Source organism: Podarcis raffonei, chromosome 14 (assembly GCF_027172205.1).
Source record: "Podarcis raffonei isolate rPodRaf1 chromosome 14, rPodRaf1.pri, whole genome shotgun sequence".
Lineage (NCBI taxonomy): Eukaryota > Metazoa > Chordata > Lepidosauria > Squamata > Lacertidae > Podarcis > Podarcis raffonei.
Genome location: NC_070615.1, coordinates 15,542,453 through 15,566,822, shown reverse-complemented (window position 1 = coordinate 15,566,822; position 24,370 = coordinate 15,542,453). Strand labels below are relative to the sequence as shown.

The 24,370-nt window shown below is 45.9% G+C and overlaps 2 protein-coding genes across 4 annotated transcripts in view; one reads left to right on the top strand and one right to left on the bottom strand.

Annotated features, from left to right (window-relative positions):
• The first annotated feature begins 1,814 nt into the window (after window positions 1–1,814).
• Window positions 1,815–16,676, top strand: LOC128401916 (lamin-L(III)-like). 2 transcript variants are annotated; one of them, XM_053365549.1, is made up of 10 exons: window positions 1,815–2,288; window positions 3,823–3,979; window positions 6,080–6,205; window positions 7,339–7,509; window positions 9,030–9,134; window positions 9,280–9,521; window positions 11,475–11,700; window positions 12,977–13,084; window positions 15,149–15,265; window positions 16,504–16,676. In XM_053365549.1, exons 1-10 carry the CDS (start codon window positions 1,951–1,953, stop codon window positions 16,534–16,536), a joined length of 1,623 nt encoding a protein of 540 aa, XP_053221524.1. In that variant the 5' UTR covers window positions 1,815–1,950; the 3' UTR covers window positions 16,537–16,676. The 2 variants fall into 2 exon arrangements, with proteins under 2 accessions (XP_053221524.1, XP_053221522.1); XM_053365547.1 differs by lacking the exon at window positions 16,504–16,676 and adding an exon at window positions 15,982–16,441.
• Window positions 16,677–19,815: 3,139 nt separating this feature from the next.
• SH3GL3 (SH3 domain containing GRB2 like 3, endophilin A3) overlaps window positions 19,816–24,370 on the bottom strand; it is a 47,340-nt gene continuing 42,785 nt past the window's right edge. For both annotated transcript variants that reach the window (XM_053365550.1, XM_053365551.1), the window contains exons 8-9: window positions 23,978–24,105; window positions 19,816–20,582 (exon numbers count right to left, since the gene is read on the bottom strand). In XM_053365550.1, coding sequence (XP_053221525.1) covers window positions 20,377–20,582; window positions 23,978–24,105 — 334 coding nt within the window. In that variant the 3' untranslated portion in view covers window positions 19,816–20,376. The remainder of the gene's footprint in view (window positions 20,583–23,977; window positions 24,106–24,370) is intronic.

The following is a 24,370-nucleotide window of genomic DNA, read 5'->3' as shown; positions in this document are numbered from 1 at the left end:
GATTGGTCCGCAGGAGCCACCCAATCCAGCTCCAGGTGGAAGTGAATCCGCAACCTGATTGGCCTACAGGAGAATCCCGGAATTAGCCAATCACATGGGGCCCATTGTGTAAATTATGTATATAAAGCAGGCATTTGGGGGGACTGGCATTCCTCACTACTATGAGCTGAATAAAGAGCATGAAATCCACACTCGACTCTGAGTATATTTCACGCTGCCAGTCAGTGCAGGTAATACTGAACCAGTGGCTATGTGGCCCCACTTCCTGCAAGGCAGCTTACTATTTCCCCTGTGTTCAGACGTTGCTTTCCCTGTCTCTGGCTGAAGGGTCCTTGTCCTCAGAAGATCATTGCATGCCATACCGGGGTAAAGGGGTCTTCTGTTTGTCCCCGTGTCTCACCACCAAAGAAACACAAATGAACAGCAGAGAACCTGCACGAGCAACGCTGACACCAAACCCTACATACATTAAGCAAAGTAGAAACATCGCCACCCGACCCCACCCCCACCCTTCTTCCCCCCCACCCCCACCCCCAATGTCTCAACAAATGAAACTGATTTGTAAAAATGCTACACGGAAAAAATACGAGAGACATTACACATACTTCTGTAAAACAAGAAAATCTTTAATAATAATAAAAAAGAAGATCATTGCATGCCCCCCTCACCCCCCCCGTCTCTTCTATTTTTACAGATATGCATGAATCAGCAAGCGACGTTTTCTGCTAACTGCAGCTGCGGATCAAAACTGTCCTTAAAGAAGCAGCTCCAGTTCAACCCGGAGGGATAAAAGACGGGCGGCGGCCCAATCCTCAGCTCCTAAAATATAGGCGATTGCCATCCTAACCCTGTTGACCGGAGAATAAGCCCCCGCTGCATCCAAGAAGGCTCACCTCTGAACACACCCCACCCTCCCGCTACCCAGCAAAGTTATGAATGAGCAGACCGAGGAAGGCCACGCCCCTTTCCCCGGGGCTCGGCTTCCTTTTGCTGCGCGCTGATTGGACAGAACGGGAAGCAGCGAGAGTTCTTGGAACGCCGAGGAAGAGCGAGGCGGGGGAGCGGTTTGGGATGGACGCCGGGCACAGAAGTTGAATGGATAAGTCCTGCAAGGGTTGCCCGGATGCCCTTAGATAGAGGATCCACTCACTGCCCCCCTTCTCTCTTTCAGGCTCTGGGTAGCCCCGCCCCCGCCTTTCTGTCCCCTTCAAAGCGCAGAAACCACAAGACAATTCTCCTTGCAGCCGCTACCAGCCTTCATAATCAATATAAAACATTGTTTTCGCAAGCGCCTTAGGCGTTGATCCTGCACCTTTATTTTGTTAGAGGGCTTTATTTTGCATAGCTGTCAACCTTCCCTTTTTCTTTTTTCTTTTTTGCGGGAAATTCCCTTATTTCAGCGCCGTTTCCCGCTGCTATCCCGGATTGTTAGATATCCCGTAGACTGTCTGCGGGATATCTAACAGTTCACAGCTAAGCTATCCCTTATTTTCTAGGCTGCTGATCCGTTATTTTCAAATCTGAAAGTTGATAGCCATGGTTTTTTCTTCTGGTGGCAGACGACAGAACCACGAGACCGATGTAAAACAAACAAAGGTTTTATTACAGCTATACGAAAACAACAAACACAAAGCTTTGGGTGTCCCCTCTCTGTGCAGGCAAATTCAAACTGCAACATCTCCTCCTTTGTCGTCACCACCAGCTGTACCTAATCAGCCTAGAAAAGGACACCCAGAACTCACAGAAACACTTCTTAAAGTTAAAATCAGCTTTTCTGCTTCTTTGCAGAATGAGTCCCAACATATTTACCCCACGCCCTTCCTGCAAAGCGCGGCAGCGCATATATAGCCTTGGCCCAATTCTTTTTCCTCTGCTTAACGCCAGGAGAGGGGGGGTGTGGTTCGGCCGCCGCTTGCAAGAGTGCGCGGCGAGGTGGTCCCTGCAGCTCGGATGGCTTCGCCGGACAGCGGCCTGGGCGACGACAGCTTCTCTTCCCCGCTCCTGCCCGCCCCGCCGAGCATCCTGCAGCAGGAGCTGCGCCAGCTGAATGACCGCCTAGCCGCCTACCTACCGCGCGTCCGCGGCCTGGAAGCCACCAGGACGGCGCTGCAGCTCCGCTTGTCCGCATCCGAGGAGGGCAGTCGCCGCGAGGTGGGCGTCTTACGGAGGGCCTACGAGAGGGAGCTGGCCGCGGTGCGCGAGGAGCTCCACGGGCAAGTCCGGCAGCGCGCCGGTCTGCAGGTGGAGCTGGAGACCCTCTCCGAAAAGCACAGGCAGCTGCTCGCCAGGTGAGTGTCCCTAGAGGGCGTGCCTTCCTTCTTCCTGGATCTCGCTCTCTTTTCTTCTTAAAGCAATGGCTCTTCTTAGTCCATAGATTTCAAGTTTTCTGAAGTTAAAGGGGTTCATGGGTGGAGTCAGTGAGGGGGCAGTCTCCCCCTCCTAAATCAAGTAATTAAATAAAAATACTTAACTAAAAGTAGAAATTGTAATAATAATGTAATAATAATAGTAGTAATAATTTATTATTCATACCCCGCCCATCTGGCTGGGTTTCCCACACTGGGGAGCTAATAATAATAATAATAATACCTTTATTGTCAATGTACAATGAAATTAACTGAGCCTCCCTCCCCACCCCACAAACACTCAATCTCATTGCACTCTGTGTGCTTGTCGCACAACACACCAAGCCCAAAAGTCAGTTGCACTATATTACAGTGGTACCTCAGATTAAGAACTTAATTCGTTCTGGAGGTCCGTTCTTAACCTGAAACTGGTCTTAACCTGAAGCACCATGTTAGCTAATGGGGCCTCCCACTGCTGCCACGCCACCGGAGCACGATTTCTGTTCTCATCCTGAAGCAAAGTTCTTAACTCAAGGTACTATTTCTGGGTTAGCAGAGTCTGTAACCTGAAGCGTCTGTAACCCGAAGTACCACTGTCTTTTCTGTTCAGCAGCCTAACAGCCCACGGATAGAATGTTAAAAACAAAAAACATTAAAAGCATCCCTAAACAGGGCTGCCTTCAGATGTCTTCTAAAAGTCAGATAGTTGTTTATTTCCTTGACATCTGATGGGAGGGCGTTTCACAGGGCGGGCGCCACTACCGAGAAGGCCCTCTGCCTGGTTCCCTGTAACTTCTCTTCTCGCAGGGAGGGAATTGCCAGAAGGCCCTCAAAGCTGGACCTCAGTGTCTGGGCTGAGTGATGGGGTGGAGATGCTCCTTCAGGTATACTGGGCTGAGGCTGTTTAGGGCTTTAAAGGTCAGCACCAACACTTTGAATTGTGCTCAGAAATGTACTGGGAGCCAATGTAGGTTTTTCAGGCCTGGTGTCATGTGGTCTCGGAGGCCCCTCCCAAAATCCAAAAGGTTTTGACAGATTGTTCTGAGCACTTAGGATTCAAAGGAAAGTAATTTAAAAGAACTGTTGTTGAGACATCTCATTCCGAATCTGCAAGACAGAGCCAGACAGAGGATAATGTCAGGTGGTGGCTACCTGCCCACCTCCTAAAATAAATCCTCGCTATGCCCATGGATTTGTGCTTTTATTGTGTGGTCTCATTTTCTTGCTCTGAACTACTATAGGACGAAGGCTGGGGCATATAGACCCATAGAATGGTAGAGTTGGAAGGGGTCCCAGGGTCATCTAGTCCAACCCCCTGCAATGCAGGAATCTCGACTAGATCAGGTGGCTATCCATCCTTCACTCTCCCTCCTAGCGATAGAGCTTGTGATGTCCAAATTTGATTCAGAAATGCTAAAAGCCATACCTGTTGAGATGCAAAGCCTCCTGTTTACACTTGCAACCTGCTTGTTCTCAGGAATTCTAAAAATGAGAATGATTTAAGCCTGGCAGTCGCTCGTGTGAAAGACCTCGATGCTCAGCTCCGCTGCAAAGAGGCCGAATTGACGACATCCTTGAGTAGACAGCAGAGCCTGCAGAACCATCTTCAAGAGTCAGTGCGTGAAATCAGCTCTGTAAGGGTTTGTTCTGCAAGATCTAAACTGTCCTGCTGAAACGAAGAAGGTTGTTAATAGATATTCAGGTCACAAGTAAAATGTTCTGTTATTTTTGGGTGTATTTTGAGAGGTGAGAAGTTCCAGGGGCAACAGGGCTTACCTGGATTTGGAAGGTCACTGGGGGCTTATGGAGCCTTGAGATATTTAAGGTCACTGCAGTCGCACTCACCTGATGTCCCTTCCACAACTGATAGGAGCTTTGTTTTTATCTCCTCCTATATTGTGGTCTGGGACGTGGGTGGCGCTGTGGCTTAAACCACAGAGCTTAGGACTTGCCAATCAGAAGGTCGGCGGTTCGAATCCCCGCGACGGGGTGAGCTCCCGTTGCTCGGTCCCTGCTCCTGCCAACCTAGCAGTTCGAAAGCACGTAAAAGTACAAGTAGATAAATAGGTACCACTCCGGCGGGAAGGTAAATGGCGTTTCCGTGCACGGCTCTGGTTCGCCAGAAGCGGCTTAGTCATGCTGGCCACATGACCCGGAAGCTGTACGCCGGCTCCCTCGGCCAGTAAAGCGAGATGAGCGCCGCAACCCCAGAGTCGGTCACGACTGGACCTAATGGTCAGGGGTCCCTTTACCTTTACCTTTATATTGTGGTCCCGATGAAATTTGCCCCCTGGAAGCTGCTCCCCCCACCCCAGAAGTGAAGTTGCTACTGAGTCCAATAGCAGTTTCCAAACTTGGATGGGAAGGGGCTCTCGCCACGGTTTCATGCAAAGTTACAGCCCTGTAATGGCACATCTAAAAATGTACACTCTGGCTGGGTGCAGAACATGCATTTAAAGCACAGTTCCTCCCTGCTCCCAAAGAACATTGGGAACTATAGTTTTAGGGTGCTGGGAATGGTAGCTCGGTGAGGGGTAAACCAGGATTTTTTGAGTGGTGGGGCAAGTGTATGGTCTGAATGCATCCCAAGGCTCAGTTCATGCAGGACAATCGACATTGCTTTGGGCTGCTTTCTCCGCCCATGTGAATTGAGAGCATAACCTGGAATAAATATTGATCCTCTGCAGCTGTTGTAGCAAAAGGCAGGGTTTCAATAAAGCCTCGCATTCGGTTCTTAAATTGTCAGAATATCTTGAACTGGGCAAACTTACAGGTTTAATAGGAAATTATTCTCATGAGAAAATAAGGAGAGAGTGGTAAGCCTTTATAAATTATATGAAGAGAACTGATTCCCAGATTTGTACTTGGTTTAGCTTAGAATAAAAATATCACAGGTACAGACAACCAGAGATATGAGGAATAAAGATCCACATGGAGTTAGTTGGAAGTCACTTTTTTCTCTTTCTTTCTTTCTTTTGGGGAGGTATTATTTTTCATTCTTTTTTTTAAAGGAGAATATGTTTTATATTTTCGATTGTAGTTTATGTTATTATGTTTTTGTATTATTTTCTTTGTTTTATTCATGTTTGTATGACGTATAAGGGTTTTTATTTTTTTTAAAAAAGCCTCGCATTCGCTGGGACATAGTCTGAAAGCTATGGCCCAACCAGTGCTTTTTTTCCAGCCGGAACTTGCCAAAAATAAGTTCCGGCACCTCTCAGGTGGGCACCATTGCCATTATAAGACAACAAGGGAGGTGTTCATGGCGAGTTCCGGCACCTCTTTTTCTAGAAAAATAGCACTGGGCCTTACACAAAGTCTGCACTAGCAGAAATCCAAAAAAGAAAGGCAGATGCACAACTGATCCATTAATTTGTGTTGCTCTCTGTGTCTACACCAGTCTATCTTGTGTTCCATTGTTTGACTTTTTAACTAGTGGTATGTTTGCTTGGTGAACGATAGTATGTTATATGCCTAAGAACAATAACATTGCACAATATAAAACCTGCAGTTAATAAGAGTAACGTAACCCCACTTGCAGGCTTGTAATCTAAATGAACATGAGGAAAAGGGAAGGGAGTATGAGAAGATTGATTTCGAGTTCTGTTAAAACATGTTGGCTTCCCAAGGTTCTCCTTTTGGGCTTATTAAACACTGTAGCTGAACAGGAGTCTTGGAAGGATTTAAGGGAAGCACAAAGCATTTGCTAACTTTCCCGTTAACTACTTTCCTAGCTCAAGGTAATGGTGAATCATTTCAAAAGCCATCTTCAAAATGAGCTGTTGAAGAGAACAGATATAGAAAACCAAATGGAAACCCTGAAGAAAGAAGTAATATTTCTAAAGAACATCCATGAAGACGTACGTACTTCTGCAGTCTTAGACTTCCTTAATTTCAGCTGCTGTTTAATTTAAAACACTAAAATTAAGGTCAATAACTTGGTGAAATAGTTTAATTTTTGCGATTCCATTAGGGGAGGGCCAAAAATGATGGTAACCCTGGGTTACTGTGTTTTATTATTCCTATTTTGCCCCTCTCATAGCATTAATGGGATAAACAAAGCAAAGAGCATAGACATCTTGTTGTATGTGAACCAGGGTTCATGGTTTGTGGCTCTCTAATAAGCAATGATCAGTAACTCTGGAGAAATAAGCCACAAACCCGGGTTTGGATGACGTGCTAAGCCACACCATGGCTTAGCTGGCAGCAATTTAGCAGGACCAGAGGAGAAATAAAGTGGGCACAATCTTGTCTCTGGGAGCCCATGGTTCTGCTAAGCCATGGTTTGCATTACATGCAAACTGAAGTAGTGTGTTGTATTCCATTCAGTTGTGCCCTATGGGAGACAGCTGCATTTGCAGAAGTAGAGAAAAATTCAAGGAGCAAACAATGGGGGCTCCAATGTTGATTGCACCTAAAGTTATGTGCACCTCTTTTAATTGCTCTTAATGTGCCATGGAGGGACGCGGGTGGCGCTGTGGGTTAAACCACAGAGCCTAGGACTTGCCGATCAGAAGGTTGGCGGTTCGAATCCCAGCGACGGGATGAGCTCCCTTTGCTCAGTCCCAGCTCCTGCCAACCTAGCAATTTGAAAGCACATCAAAGTGCAAGTAGATAAATAGGTACCACTCCGGCGGGAAGGTAAACGGTGTTTCCGTGCGCTGCTCTGGTTCATCAGAAGCGGCTTAGTCATGGTAGCCACATGGGAGCTGTACGCCGGCTCCCTCGGCCAATAAAGCGAGATGAGCGCCGCAACCCCAGAGTCGGTCACGACTGGACCTAATAGTCACTGGTCCCTTTACCTTTAATGCGCCATGGATGATCAATTTCAGGCCACAGTTTAACCGTAAAGAAATGTTGCATGTTCTTTATTCCGGGGCAGTACAATACTGGTACTCTAATTTGCTTGTCTGCTCAGCTGAAACATACCGTTGCTTTTAATACGGAGCCTCTTAAATCCTTCCTCCTGGCTGTTTTTCCCTTGTCTTCCTAGGAGCTAAAGAACAAGAAGCAGATCTACGAGAGCAGGATTCGAGAAATAGAGTCTCACCATCACCAGGAATTGGAGAGTAGGCTGTTGAATGCTCTCAAAGAGCTCAGACAGCAACACGAACAACAGATTTGCGCGTATAAAGATCAGGTGCAGCAAAACTTCAGTGCCAAAGTGAGTGGTTTGTCTGTCTATACTGCTGATGTCTTGCTGTCCCATCATTCTTAGTAGAGACCTGATCTCTACTTGTGTCCTATGGGCAGGTCCCAAATAGGAGTGGCACAATTAGAGGCTGGGTTTTCACTTGCTACCTTATGCTGACAGGATGTCTTCCAAATAGTGGAAGGGGAAAATCAAAGGAAAATCATTGGTCTTCTAAGAGCTGATGGGACAAAGGCATGTTGGCTCCTCTCAGTGGATTCAGTGGGACTTAATTCTGACTGGATGTGCATAGCTTGCTTCGTTAATTACCGTATTTTTTGCACTATAAGACTCACTTTTTCCCTCCTAAAAAGTAAGGGGAAATGTGTGTGCATCTTATGGAGTGAATGCAGGCTGTGCAGCTATCCCAGAAGCCAGAACAGCAAGAGGGATTGCTGCTTTCACTGCACAGTGATCCCTCTTGCTGTTCTGGCTTCTGAGATTCAGAATATATTTTTTCTTGTTTTCCTCCTCCAAAAATTAGGTGCGTCTTGTGTTCTGGTGCGTCTTATAGAGCGAAAAATACGGTGTATATGTTAAGATGCCTTCCCCCAACCTGTTTCTAAGGGGATGCTGTATTTTGGTGAAACCCTGTTTGCCTCAGTTTCCCCAGCTCAGCATGTTACCTTCCCATTGTGTCCTCCTCTTGACCCCCTTGGATAATTCTCCTGCACACACCAGTCGCAGCCGATGCATTTATTTTTCATACTAATTTACGTATTGCCTAACCTTCACCTTAAGGTGAACACCTGGAACAATATTGTAGAACATGCTGCCTAAAATGTGTTGAGGAAGGGGGGGCGTTATTGAGTTATTTTTGTTTTTATTACGTATTTTGTGTTTTTATGTTGTAACTGCCCTGACACCTGCAGGAATAGGGCAGTATGCAAATTTAATAAATAATAATAAAAGTCATCTGAATTGGAAGGAATAAGGCCTAGAATTGTCTAATAATAATAATAATAATTAATATAATACAATATGATATAACATAATAAATATAGTAAAGGTAAAGGGACCCCTGACCATTAGGTCCAATCATGGCTTTATTGGCCGAGGGAGCCGGCGTACAGCTTCCGGGTCATGTGGCCAGCATGACTAAGCCGCTTCTGGCAAACCAGAGCAGTGCACAGAAACACCATTTACCTTCCCACTGGAGCGGTACCTATTTATCTACTTGCACTCTGACATGCTTTCGAACTGCTAGGTGGGCAGGAGCAGGGACCGAGCAACGGGAGCTCACCCCATCGCGGGGATTCAAACCACCAACCTTCTGATCGGCAAGTCCTAGGCTCTGTGGTTTAACCCACAGCACCACCCGCGTCCCAATAAATATAGTAGATCCCATTATTCCTCCCGAAGGAGCACAGGGTGGTAAACCTGTGTTAAATTGAACTGTTATTCATGTGTGTGCACAGAAACACGTTCAAATTAAAATGTGCAGTCCTAGTTAGCTTTTTCTTTTCTTTTTTAACCCAATGCTATCTTCACAGATGGAAAACATTCAGCGTTCTGCAGCAAGGAGTAGTGATATCACCAAAGCTGCTGAGGAGGAGCTCAGAGAAGCAAAACTGAGAGTTGATTCTCTGATGTCACAGGTAAAACAGGTGCTGGAAACCAGGTAAAATGACGCCTACCTGGAGAGGGAAGAGGCTCTTAAAAGGTCTTTGGGAAATAGAGGTCTCTGCTAGTATGGCTGTGTTCCGCTGTGCCTAACAGTACAACCTTTCTGTGAAATCTAAGGTTGCTACGTTGGAAGCCAGGAATGGGGATTTGGAGGCCAGAATAAACACGTTGGAGAACACCATTCTTGACAAACAAGGCTCATCGAGGAGATGCCTAGCTGAGAAGGACAGGGAGATGGACAGAATGCATCAGCGTATGCAGGCGCAGCTGGGGGAGCATGTGAAACTGTTGGATATGAAGATGGGTCTGGATCTGGAGATCGGTGCATACCGGGCAATGCTAGAAGGAGAGGAACAACGGTGAGCTTGGTGGCAGAATTCTGTTCTTGAAAGGAGGCTTTGTTTTCTTTTTTTAATAGAACAGGAGCCGAACTTCTTACCAGTATTGGCTCTCATGGGCAAAGGGCTCTTTAACTCCCTCCTGCCCAGTGTGAACAGCAAGAGGAGCTTTTCTGCATATTTTACTGTACATTTCAGCCACACTTTAATACCCTCTAATGTGCCAGCTCCCAAAAACACAAGAAAGCTGGAATGAGCAGCTGATGTCTGTAGTAAGTGGAGGGGCTATTCAAGAGGGAGCTGGTCTTCGCATTGGGGAGGAGGGGGGTAAAAGAGCCCTTTACCCATGTCATCTCACATGGTTGAAAGCAACAGTGGTGCATTGAAATACAGTGGTACCTCAGCTTACATACGCTTCAGGTTACAGACTCCGCTAACCCAGAAATAGTGCTTCAGGTTAAGAACTTTGCTTCAGGATGAGAACAGAAATCGTGCTCTGGCGGCGCGGCGGCAGCAGGAGGCCCCATTAGCTAAAGTGGTGCTTCAGGTTAAGAACAGTTTCAGGTTAAGAACGGACCTCTGGAACGAATTAAGTACTTAACCTGAGGTACCACTGTATACTCGGAGTCGAGAGTGGATTTCATGCTCCTTATTCAGCTCATAGTGGTGAGGAGGAATGGAAGTTCCCCCAGAATGTCTGCTTTATATACATTATTTACACAATGGGCCCCACGTGATTGGCTCATTCCGGGATTCGCCTGTAGGCCAATCAGGTTGCGGAGGGGGAAAGTGTGTCTTAAAGAGCAAAAAATATGATATATATTATCTCCAGTATCAGAGGCCCTGTCCCTCTGAATACCAGTTGCTGGGGAACAACAGCGCAAAGGGCTATTGCCATCAGTTCCTGCTTGTGAGCTTCCCACAGGCACCTCGATTGCCACCGTGGGGAGTTTGGTTCAGGGGCCAAGTTAGACGAGAAAGACCTTTCTTGACTATCATGCTTCGTCGGGGGCTTTAAAACAAGACGTTCCCTTGAGCGAAGATGCAAATAATGGATTTGATCGTTAACCACCTTGCAGAGCTTTGCCTCTGCTTCCTAGCAAAGTAAATGATTTTCTGGCTGAGCTGCCTTGCAGGAACGTTGGGCTGTGAAAATGCCACTCAGAGCTCCCTGGCAGAAGGGCAAGATACAAAAGCAACTCACCAAGTCCTCTGTATTGGTGTCCTCCTTACTTGCCCTTCCGATCCTGCAGCAGCCTGTTATGTGAGACCGGAGAAAATGCACAATGTGATGATCTCACAGCACAGGGGAGTATCACTAACCTTACAGGGGAGATGCCACTTTGCAGGCAGGGCAGCCTTGTGCCAAAGGTTATGTGTAAGCTTCATCCGTAGCGACCTCCCCGCTATCTCTTGGATGACACAGATTTGACTTCATGATGCATGGTGTTGTTGTTTAGTCGTTTAGTCATGTCCGACTCTTCATGACCCCATGGACCAGAACATGCCAGGCCCTCCTGTCTTCCACTGCCTCCCGCAGTTTGGTCAAACTCATGCTGGTAACCTCGAAAACACTATCCAACCATCTCGTCCTCTGTCGTCCCCTTCTCCTTGTGTCCTCAATCTTTCCCAACATCAGGGTCTTTTCCAGGGAGTCTTCTCTTCTCATGAGGTAGCCAAAGTATTGGAGCCTCAGCTTCAGGATCTGTCCTTCCAGTGAGCACTCAGGGCTGATTTCCTTCAGAATGGAGAGGTCTGATCTTCTTGCTGCCCATGGGACTCTCAAGAGTCTCCTCCAGCACCATAATTCAAAAGCATCAATTCTTCGACGATCAGCCTTCTTTATGGTCCAGCTCTCACATCCATACATCACTAGACACCACCGAAATGGCCCAATGTCAAGAGCAAAGAGATGGAGATAGGGTGTTCTGCCACCAGCGGCTGCCTAATTTGAAAGGTGACTTTGTTTTTTAGGTTAAAAAACAGGCCCAGCTCAGAAAGTGTTGGAACACTGGCAAGCACCAGTCTGGGCAGCCCTGTCCTCCCGCGAAGGAGAAGGAGGAAGCGGGCACTTTCAGAATGCCAAGTCCACAGCGTTTGCTTCAAAACGGTCCAGCATGCATCATCTTCAGGAAGTATTTCCATAGAACATATTGACAAAGAAGGGCAATTTGTCAAAATCAGAAACAATTCTGATCAGGTATTTTTTACATGATTTAACTCCTTGGGACGAATGCATGGTTAGTGTAGCTGGCAAATTTGTGTCCCCCCAAAACTGGGTGCCATTTCTTTACAAAGCAGTTCTGGGCTGACCCTCGGCTTGACCCTCCCCACCACCAAACTGCCTCTTCATTTCCCACCAGTAACTTCCTAGCCACTTTTATTTTCTCTCCCCTACCTCACCGTTCACCTGGTTTTAGACTAGTACGGTGGTACCTTGGGTTACAAGACACTTCAGGTTATAGACTCTGCTAACCCAGAAATAGCACCTCGGATTCAGAACTTTGCTTCAGGATGAGAACAGAAATTGTGCTCCGGCAGCGCTACAGCAGCAGCAGGAGGCCCCATTAGCTAAAGTGGTGCTTGAGGTTAAGAACAGTTTCAGGTTAAGAACGAACCTCCGGAACGAATTAATAACTTAACCCGAGGTACCACTGTGCTTGATGTGAACATGGATCTGGAATCCCCCTGGCGGTGGGTGGAATAGAAGTTGCCCAGGAAAGTTTAATAATAATAATAATAATAATAATAATAATAATAATAATAATAAATAAATTAAATTATTTATACCCTGCCCTCCCCAGCCAAGACTGGGCTCAGGGCGGCTAACAACCAATAATAAAAACAAGTTGATTAAAATAAAATTTAAAAGATTAAGATGCAACATTAAAACATTAGGATACAGTCTCTTCATAGGAGGAGAAAGGAAAAAGAAAGTGGGGGAGGGAATCAAACTGATTCTAAGCCAAAGGCCAGGTGGAACAACTCTGTCTTACAGGCCCTGCAGAAAGAAATCAGATCTCGCAGGGCCCTGGTCTCATGGGACAGAGCATTCCACCAGGCTGGAGCCAGTGTTGAGAAGGCCCTGGCCCTGGCTCTAACTTCCTTAGGGCCCGGGACCTCTAGGGTGTTGCTATATATGGACCTTAAGGTCCTCCTTGGGGCATACTGGGAGAGGCGGTCCGGTAAGTATGAGGGTCCAAGGCCTATGATTAAACATCATACTTGATGGTCCCCTCCTACAAACAGCCTCTTCCTAACATTTCTTTGCAGTTTCCAAGGTTCCTGAGAGAAAAGGGAGGTGACGATAAATAAGCTTCCTCAGGATGCTTTAATCCGCTTTAATTGCACAAACCTCAATATCCCAGTATACGCTTGAACTCCTCCCAGAAAATAATGAGACTGGAGGCTCTTAAAAGGCAAAATGTTACTCAAAACCAGCCGTCTAAAACTGTTAACCACTGTTTTCCTTGTAGGAGCAGTCACTAAGTGGGTGGACCACAAGAAGGCAGCATGGAAACCAGTCTGAAATAATGTACGAGTTTCCTGCTCGATGTACCCTTGGGGCTGGTCAAGTACTTACAGTGAGTGAAAATCTTCTCTTCTTCCCCTCTAAACTTTAAAATGTCAGTGTTTTACTTTGCTTACCCTTGTAAGAATATCAAACACACCACCTAATAAAGACCCTGAAAAAGGCTAAGTAACCTAGAGGGATAAAATACCGGCTTGTATACTCTACAGTGGGACGCGGGTGGCGCTGTGGGTTAAACCACAGAGCCTAGGACTTGCTGATCAGAAGATCGGCGGTTCGAATCCCCACAACGGGGTGAGCTCCCGTTGCTTGGTCCCTGCTCCTGCCAACCTAGCAGTTCGAAAGCACGTTAAAGTGCAAGTAGATAAATAGGTACCGCTCCGGCGGGAAGGTAAACGGCGTTTCTGTGCGCGGCTCTGGTTCACCAGAAGTGGCTTAGTCATGCTGGCCACATGACCTGGAAGCTGTCTGCGGACAAACGCCGGCTCCCTCAGCCCATAGAGCGAGATGAGCGCTGCAACCCCAGAGTCGGTCATGACTGGACCTAATGGTCAGGGGTACCTTTACCTTTACCTTTATACTCTACAGTGTTTTGGACTTGCTTAAAACAATATTGTACTGTGCCACTGGCATTATGTACATGGCATTTTTCTGAAGAACAGGTCTGGCAGATCTTTGGCCTATGGGGCTTATAAAGAGGGAGGGATTTGAAAGAAGCAAGGGAGGTGGTCTCATGGAGAAGTTCTGGGACTGGAGGCAGTTGAAAGATGGCCGACAAGGGACAACAGGTGAAGCTTTTCTAAGTAATATGGGGGGAAGCAGGCTCGGAAAAACTGTTTTAAATTCCTTCTGCCAGCCTTAAGTTTTGGGAGCCAATATTGGGTGATACCCCTCCCAGAACCAAATTTCTAGAAGGGGGAGGGAATCCACCTGGACTTCATAGGCATTAAATGTTTGTGTTGATATATAACAACATATAATAAATGTTTGGTGAATATATAACCAAACTGTTATATATTCATTCAATGCCTGCTGATCCATTAGAGATGGATATTGAAAGCCACAAAACCCAGTTGTTTTAATTTCTATGGTCCTGATCCAGTTCTGGTGCATGCAAATAGTGGCTCCATTTTGGAGACACTTATCCATATCTTCATCATAATTCCGACAGCGAGTTCATTGGGACCAGATGTATATAAATTTCAAGTACTATCCTTTCCCTTTGGGGGAACAATGATGGTGTTTACACTTGCTTCCACAAAGGTAATAATTGAATTCCTGTTGTAACAGTCTTCCCCATTCCACTTGACCAACATAGCTTGAGGTTTTAGTACAAAAAAGTAAAATATACATTTTCTTAAATAACTACAAATTAAGACTACATCTATACTATAATAGCGTGGATCTGTGGTTTGGTTCCATATCAATGCACGGTTAAGTTCGAACATAGTTGCTAAAAGAAATAACTATAAATACAAAATAAGTATCACACACAGGAACTAAAAAGGATATAGAACTTTTCTTGCAGAAATACAAATTATTCAATGTGCTAATACGAATGGAAGTTAAAAACATTGTAGCTTTTGTATAAGACATTGTGATTAAGATTGAAATGTAATTGGATTAAACAAGATGTTGGAAGCAAAATTAAATGAATTTATTTTACCTTGAAATCTAGCACGCAGGAGGCCACCTAAAAAGTATAATTGGCTTATCAATTGGTTTATTTTTGAATTGTTGTTGTAATTTGGTAATGTTAGAATGTGACTTATATTGGATATATGTAATTGAAAATTAATAAAACTTGCCAAAAAAGAAGTTTGAACATAGTTGCTGATCCAGTCATGTTGCTGTAATCACTATTGTCAGAATGCCATTATATCTGCCTGGCATTCGATGCCACAGACTTCTCCCCACAATTGCCTTTTGTTACAGGCTGATGCTTCCAATGATATCACTTGCACAGCCAAGTTTGTAGAGAACTTACAGGAATCTCATCCCAGGGTTGATGTTGCAATGAATCTGACTGGTGGGTGGGGAAGCATTGGACAATTTCCTGTGCAAAGGTGCTCTTTAACCATTCAAATATGAAGATCATCTTCTTTTTTCTTTGAAGATCTGGGGTGTGACAGAAAGTTCAAGCCCAGCTCCTGGTATGCTTGTCTGGAAATCTCCCAAGTCAATGAGAGGTGGAGACAGCTTTAGGATTGTACTTTTTGACTCTGCTGGAAACGTAAGTACCATACTAACATGTCCTTGCTACCATTTGATATTGTTCTTGAGTTTTATATCAGCCTTGTAAATAAGCCCACAAGTAGCCTGGGTTTCCTCCCCCTCCAATGTACTGTTGACTGGCAGAGGAAATACACAACTCGGTTCCTCCAGTGGCACTGTTCAGCATTTCTGTCCTGGGTGCAGATGAAGAATGAAACACCAGCCTAGAATCCCATGTACTCATCTGCCTGCAATTCCTTGTTGCCTGTGGCTATTTAACTGCTTAAATATATCTCTGGTTTTGCACGATTTGCCATGTTTTATGGACAAGGGCTTCTACCTTCTGCATCAAGCAAATGCCTTTTCGCTCTTTTTTACAATCTCTGTGTTTATTTATACATAGCCCTTCACCAAATGGTCCCAGAGCAGATTGCAAGAAGTGTACACTTGACAAAATTAAAATTTACATTGAAAATTTATACAGTAGAAGCACAAAACAGCAGTGCACAGCGTTTAGTATTTTTTGTTCTTTAGAAAAGTGGCAGAAACAGAATATTAATGTGTTTCTCTGACATTTTATAGTTATTTTCCATAGCTTGGTAAGTTTTCAGTTTCCTTTTTTTACAATTCTTTAATGTGGTCTTCATACAGATGCTTGCTGGTATTTTATTCTTGTGTCCAGAGAATGATAGTTATTGTGTGCCTAATGAATTCTGTAAACAAATTACCTTGCAGCAAATGGCAGAAGGAAAACTCACTTATGTAGATTGTGGAGAAGGTGATGGAGAAATGGAGGTGGCTGCTGGGGAAGAAAGAATGGAGCGTCATATTCAGGCAGGTTTCCTACATGAACTCCAAAACTGAGAAATGCCAAATACTTGTATTCGTATCCAGCTGAGTTGAGCTGTTGTTGCTGCTTTTTAAAATAGTCAATTGATGCAAAGCACAGTAATGGTTAACTGCACAGTGCACTTGTTTCTCCTGACATGCCACATAGATGCTGTTTTTTGGAATGGCAATCTTGTAAACCTTTACAGATAACTGAAGAACCAGGGTTGTTGCTTTGGCTCCAGCCTAGCTGTAACATTGACCTAGCTTAGCGAGAGAAGCGCTTAGCATTCTCAAAAGAGTTTTCTGGGCCTGAATGCGCAGCAGAACTGCCGTTTTTAGGTAATCTCATGGCACATCTTATCAAGCAAATTGGACCTAGCTTCATGTTCATCTCTTTCCCTCCTCATTGCCCCACCCTCTCTCCAGCGAAATGAAAGTCGGACCTGCCTCATAATATAGCCGAGAGAAGATGGTGAGTGTCTGTGGAAGCTTACTCCAACCAAAATGGTGCTCTACGTATATGAAAGTGACAACCTGCAGAAAGAGACTCTGTTCAGCGTAGAGCCTTACTTGAACTGAAGACTCCCTAAATGGGACAGGGCAATCCAAAGTGGGCAATGGCGGAGGAACCCAGATTGGAGGAACCACCAAACCCAAAGTCCTTGTTCTGGCAGGGTGGAAGTTTTTGGGAGGGGCATCACCCCCATTTAGTTTTGTTCCAGTTGAGGCCAGTGAGAAGAGAAGGCTTCTAAGTATAGCAGAGCCAGGGCTGGTGTACTTCTGCTCCCCCAATTCCAGAGTTATAGGGAGGGGGACGGAATTCACTGACATACCTTGTAGTGCCTCCAGGTTTCTTTCTCCACGGTCTGAGCTCTGACAGAGGGTCAGCTGCAAAGAGGTACCCTCTGTGAGTAGCCCTCCTGCTCCTTCCCAGGGACCCAAGGATTATTTATCTATACCATCTTGCTCATCACAATGAGTGAAAAGACACAGTTTCAGTTTATTTCTTTACAAATTATTAACTGCAAATTATTAAAAGCCAAATTATTAACGGCACTGTAATCAGAGTGATTTCTTCCCAACTCTGTAGTGTCAGCTCCTGGAGTTAGCAGACTTGTTGAAGTCAGCTGTAAAATATGTCTCAAATATGTTTAGATTTGCTTTGTATGGGATATCAAATATTAACATATGTAATACCTTAAACTGTGGGCAATAAACTTGATTTAGGCTGTGTAAGGGCATCTTATGTAAACGAACAGGGGTGCTACCTACACCCACACACACCAGCATATCTACCCTGCGTACCCCCCTCCCCCAACCGCTTCTCTCAATTAACTAAATCCACTGTCTTCCCTTTAGAGTTATTTCTCAATGGCTCATCTGGGCCACCTGCCTCAGTCTCTCATCTCTCTTCCCTCCAGCACTGCAGCAACAGTTCTCAGAACATAACATCACCATCATTTGGCTGTTACCACACTGTGTTTGCTTGGCTGCAAACTGCTGTATGACGACAGCCTTACCTTTTTATTATATGCAAGATATAAACACACAGAATAACTCTTCTCTGACCTGCCTTTTGCTTGTTTTATTATAAATATAGCAAATGGGGGGGGGGGAGATTAGTAGAGCATGAACAACTGATGCAAGGCTGCGGGTGTTCAGAAAAGGTCACAGCTGGGGCACCATTGAGGTCAATTGGGATTCCCTTTCAGCAATAATGCCAAATCAAGGGGAATAGCTATAGCCCAGCAGATTGTTAGACTCCATCCCTAACCCTGGGGTGGGAGTTGGAATGAAGAGAAGGGGAAGCAAAAGCTCAAGTAACATGGTGGAAACCAGTACAATATTCTAAGAGGTAAATCTATAATATACACCTAACCGCCCCTGCAAAATGACTGAGCAGATTAATAATAATAATAATTTATTATTTACACCCCGCCCATCTGGCTGGGTTTCCCCAGCCACTCTGGGCGGCTCCCAACAAAATATCAAAAATACAATAAAACATCAAACATAAAAACTTCCCTAAACAGGGCTGCCTTCAGATGTCTTCTAAAAGTCAGATAGTTGTTTACTTCCTTGACATCTGATGGGAGGGCATTCCACAGGGTGGGTGCCATTACCGAGAAGGCCCTCTGCCTGGTTCCTTGTAACCTCACTTCTCGTAGTGAGGGCACCACCAGAAGGCCCTCAAAGCTGGACCTCAGTGTCCAAGCTGAAAGATGAGGGTGGAGACACTCCTTAAGGTATACTGGGCCGAGGTCGTCTAGGGCTTTAAAGGTTTTCGCCAACATTTTGAATTGTGCTCGGAAACGTACTGGGAGCCAACGAAGATCTTTCAGGACCGGTGTTATATGGTCTCGGCGGCCACTCCCAGTCACCAGTCTAGCTGCTGCATTCTGGATTAACTGCAGTTTCCGAGTCACCTTCAAAGGTAGTCCCACGGAGAGCACATTGCAGTAGTCCAAGCGGGAGATAACTAGAGCATGCACCACTCTGGCAAGACAGTCTGCAGGCAGGTAGGGTCTCAGCCTCCGTACCAGGTGGAGCTGGTTGACAGCTGCCTTGGACACAGAATTAACCTGCGTCTCCATGGACAGCTGTGAGTCCAGAATGACTCCCAGGCTGCGCACCTGGTCCTTCAGGGGCACAGTTACCCCATTCAGGACCAGGGAATCCCCCACACCAGCCCACCCCCTGTCCCCCAAGAACAGTACATCTGTCTTGTCAGGATTCAACCTCAATCCGTTAGCAGATATTCAATATTGGGCTATACCACAAAAAGACTGAGGGTTGTAGGTATAAAAGCTATGAATTTAACTTGATATGCTGAAGTAGGAAATAGCATCCAACTCAACTAGTAGATGACAATTATGAATATAATATACAATGAAACAGGAGCTGAGTTTACGTAACCACAAAAGCCACCTGTTCTCACTGTTCCTGCAATGTATTTAATTTCAGTGTAAGTTCCCCTAAGAAGTTTCCTTATTAACTACAGTGAAGTAGTGAATATTATTCTTCCAGCACTTTTTCATAAATAGAGTTGAAGTAAAAACCCACATAAAATACTGTATTTTTCGCTCTATAAGACAAACTTTTTCCCCTCTAAAAATTAAGAGGAAATGTGTGTGCGTCCTATGGAGCGAATGCAGGCTCCTTGGCTTCAGCGAAAGCAACGTGAAGCCTCCGAAGTGCAGAGGGAGCGCTCCCTCCGCTCTCCGGAGGCTTTGCGTTGCTTTCGCTGAAGCCTGGAGAGTGAGAGGGGTTGGTGCGCACCGACCCCTCTCGCTCTCCAGGCTTCAGGGATAGCCGCCTGAAGCCTTCAGAGCGCAGCGCGAGTTCCCACTGTACTCCGCAGGCTTCAGGTTCCTTTCGCTGAAGCCAGGAGAGCAAGACTCTCCTGGCTTCAGCAGAGAGGGAGAGCTGCGCAGCGCCCCTTCAGCCAAGCAGGAGGAGAAATGGAAAGGACTCCATTTCTCCTGCCGCTTCGCTGAAGCGGTGCTGAGCAGAGAGGGGGAGATATTTTTTTTCTTGTTCTCCCCCTCTAAAACAAGGTGCGTCCTATGGTCAGGTGCGTCCTATAGAGCGAAAAATACGGTATGTTTTAACTTTTTCCTAACAGCTTCAGTACCCTCCTAGGAAACTGAAGTACAGTTACATGTGGATTATAGACCTCAGAAATTATTGGCAACTAGAACCAGAACGCCACAAGTTCCAAGACACAGTAAATGCGCATTTCCCACAACAGTGTTTATTACATTTGCTCAATGGAGAATCAATTTAGCTGTGACATTGACTTGGCTTTTTTGTTCGGGTACAGCACACAACAGGTATTAGCTTTTCACAGTTAAGTTGAACGTAACAAAGGTAACTCACTGAGAACTAGCTCTTACTCACAGCAGCTTCAAAAATTGTGCCCACGAGTAAATTCACTGCAGGTAGAGGGAAGTTTCCGACATCATGCGAGGAAGTAAATGCACTTGGGAAGCAACAGTTGATCTATCAGTAAACGTACAGATCTTCAAGGCACAAAGCAAGGAATTAGGTCAGGGAAATCTGTGTGTGTTTATTTAACAAAAGGGGAGGATTTTTTTTATACGATATATATATATATATGTACAAACTACATGAATACAAAATAAATACTTTTTTTTTTTAAAGACACATACAAAAAAGTCAGTAAGTTGGTCAAAAGAACAAGGCTTTCGTAGAATGCCACACAAATGAAAAGCCACTTTGGAGGGAAAGACTTCTTTTCACTCACGGAAATGCATTTGTGACGTGAGGATGGCAGGCTCACTGAGGCAACGGCACCACAACCTCCACGTAATTGATGGGGAAGAAGCCCGATTCGCCATTCAACATGCCTTCGAACCAGTTCTCATCGATCTGATTGGTCAGCGTGATGACATCACCTTCCTTAAATCCAAGCTCACCTTCGTTTTCTGGCTCAAAGTCATACAAAGCTTGGCAGCAAGGCTGTTCCATATGTGAGGAAGAACCTGCCCAGAGTCACACGAGAGAGCAATTTTTAACCTGGCGTTCTGTTGGTTTTGCCCAAGATTATTCATGACCAGTTAAAACAAAATTAACCCATTGTTGTAGTATTATTATGCCGACTCAGCAGAAGGCTACTTCCTATGTTCATAGCAAGTCAATGTAGGAAGCTGATTTATACCAAATCAGACCCATCAGTTCAATTAACTCAGTACTGTCTACTCCAACTGGCAGCTGGATTTCAGACAGGAGTCTCTCCCAATACCTTAAGGATCACCTCTCCCCATATGAACCGACCCAGACCCTCTGCATGTCATCTGAGGCCCTTCTCTATGTCCTCCATCCCAGAGAGGTTCGGAGGGTGGCCACAAGAGAGCCAGTGTGGTGTAGTGGTTAAGAGCGATAGACTCGTAATCTGGTGAACCGGGTTTGCTTCCCCGCTCCTCCACATGCAGCTGCTGGGTGACCTTGGGCTAGTCACACTTCTCTGAAGTCTCTCAGCCTCACTCACCTCACAGAGTGTTTGTTGTGGGGGAGGAAGGGAAAGCAGAATGTTAGCTGCTTTGAGACTCCTTTGGGTAGTGAGAAAGCGGGATATCAAATCCAAAAAAGAAAAAAGAAAAAGAGAATGTGTATTTTCTGGGACATGCTCTCCCCAGAGAGGCTTGCCTACCACCATCATTACACGTTGTCAGGTGTTGTTGCGGTTGCTCGAGAGTAACCAGGCAGGACTCCGACCTGTCATTTAAAGGTTTTATTTTGGTGCAAACTATTTACAGTGAAGAGCGTGATAAGTTCATGTCTGGCTCAATCGCTAGCAGAATCCGGGAGTGGTCTGTTTTTGTACCTCCCCCAACATGAAAGCTTCGTCACCCCCAGCCTTTTCCGCCCCTCCCTGCGCCGCAGACTACTGCGCATGATGGGCGACGGCAAGGGCGTGCTTCCCTCCTCTCTGGCTGGATCAGGCGCGGTGTTAAGGCTCCTACTAGCATCCTCTGGTCCTTGCACCTCTTCTCCACTGGAGGTGGGGCTTTCCTCCTCGCCGGAAGAGGAACTGCTTCGCAAGATTTTCAGGGGCTCCCTGTAACACAACTGCCCTTCTATCTCTCGCCTCTGAGCCGATGGCAGTTCCCTGACACACGTCTTTAGGCACCAGGCAAAAACATTCCTTATTACCCAGGCCTATGGCTATTAATGGCCTGTGAAAGTGTGGGAAGACTGTTGTGACTATTTTATTATTAGGCTGTCTGTCAGTATGCTTTTTATTATGTCTTTATCGATGTTCTCAAGGCTTTCTTTCCAGCTGGAACTCAGTTCCGGCACCTCTCAGGTGGGCGCCGTTGCCATTACAGCCAAACCTCCGTTGTTGAACGGAATCGGTTCCGGAAGACCATTTGACTTTTGAAACGTTTGACAACCGAGGCGCGGCTTCTGACTGGTTGCAAGAGCTTCTTGCACTCAAGCGGAAGCCGCGTCGGACGTTTGGCTTCCGAAAAATGTTCCAAAACCGGAGCATTTACTTCCAGGTTTTTGGCGTTCAGGAGCCGAAACGTTCGAAAATGGAGCCGGTTGAGAACCGAGGCTTGACTATATAAGAGAACAAGGTGTTCATGGTGAGTTTTGGCACCTCTTTTTCTAGAAAAATAGCACTGGGTATTCTGTACAGTGGTGCCTCAGGTTACATACCCTTCAGGTTACATACGCTTCAGGTTACAGACTCCGCTAACCCAGAAATAGTGCTTCAGGTTAAGAACTTTGCTTCAGGATAAGAACAGAAATCGTGTTCCGGCGGCGCGGTGGCAGAAGGCTCCATTAGCTAAAGTGGTGCTTCAGGTTAAGAACAGTTTCAGGTTAAGAACAGACCTCCAGAACGAATTAAGTACTTAACCTGAGGTACCACTGTAATGTGTTTTTAACGTTGTACACCACCCTGGGATCTGATAATGATGATGATGATGAAGATGAAGATGATGATGATAATAATAACAACAACAACACAATTGTAGAGGACTGATGGTGGCTACTAGCCATGAAAGCTACAATCTGCCTCCACAGTTAGAGGCACCAATGCTTCCGAATAACAGTAGCTGGAAAACACAGGAAGGGAGAGAACTCTTGTACTTGAATCCTGCCAGAGACATGTTGTTGGCCACTGTATGAACAGGCTTCTGGACTACATGGGCCACTGGCCTGATCCTCTTCTGCTCTTACGTATCTGGAGATGACAGGGATTGAACCAAGGACCTTTGCTATTTGAGACAGGTACCTTAACACTGAGTTACAGCTCTTCCTCCATTGGTGCACAATGGTTGGACGAATGGAGCTCACGGTGGGTGGGGAGAAAGAAGTGCTCTTTAATACAAGGAGGAAACTTTTAGGGCATATCCACACCATACATTTTAAACATATCCAACGCATATTTAAAGAAGTTGACTCGCCCAAAGAATCCAGGGAACTGTAGTTTGTGAAGGGTGCTGGGAAATGTAGCCCCTTGATGGAGAAACTACAGTTCCCAGGGTTCTCTGGGAGGGGGGGAGTCATATGTGTTGGATTTGCTTTAAATGTATTGTGTGGGTCTGCCCCTACAACCAGAGCATGTCGGTTCCTAAGTGATAATGTGGGGCATATATGTACATTATCAGGAGGGGGACAAGGAGCAAATTTAGTAGATACCTGTATTTTTCGCTCTATAAGACGCACTTTTCCCCCTTCAAAAATTAAGGGGAAATGTGTGTGCGTCTTATGGAGTGAATGCAGGCTCCTTGGCTTCAGCGATCGCAACGCAAAGCCTCCAAAGCACAGAGGAAGAGCTCCCCACCCCGCGCTCCGGAGGCTTCGCGTTGCTTTCGCTGAAGCAGCCTGAAGTCCCCGGAGCGCAGCGGGAACTCCCGCTGCACTCCGGGGGCTTCAGGCAACTGTCCGCAAGCCTTCAGAGCGCAGCAGGAGTTCCTGCTGCGCTCCAAAGGCTTGAGGATAGCCGCCTGAAGCCTGGAGAGTGAGAGGGGTCGGTGCACACCAATCCTTCTTGCTTTCCAGGCTTCGCTTCGCTGGAGAGGCGCTGCACAGTTTTCCCTCTCTGCGCAGCGCCCCTTCAGCGAAGCGGGAGGAGAAATGCAAGGGGATCCGTTTCTCCTGCCGCTTCGCTGAAGGGGCACTGAGCAGAGAGGGGGAGATTTTTTCCCCCTGTTCTCCCCCTCCTATGGTCCAGTGTGTCCTATAGAGCGAAAAATACAGTAAATGTTACTGCAGGCGGACTGTCTATGTAGGTCATTAGAAACGGGAATGAAGGCAATTTATACCTTAGCCCAGAATGAAGTCATTTAGCAAGTTTTCATCTGCTACACATGAGGAGCTCCAAACTTAGTTTTGAGGGTTGTCAGTTTCACAAATGCATGCTCACCTGTGGATTTTATCGATGGACTGAATGAAATCCCATTGTGCTGCTGACCGTTGCTTATTTCAAGAGGTGCCCTTATCACCGGCTTTGGCCTGAATTCACGTCTTGGACGACTTGACGCTATGTTTATCCTGCAAACAGAGAAGTCAAGGGTCAAAACTCTATGACCCTGGAAGATGCAGAGAGCCACAGCTGGAAGTGTTTGAAGCAGGGGTGGGGGATCTTTGGCTTGCCAGATGTTGATGAATATGCATCCCATCAGCCCCAATAGTAAGCAGGTCTAGTAGTCAAGACTAGGGATGGGGTGTGGATTCAATTTAGTTCGCATCCAAAGCAAAATTTATCAGATTTGTACTTTCTGAAACAATATGGGAACTGAAGCACCGCCACCCTTTG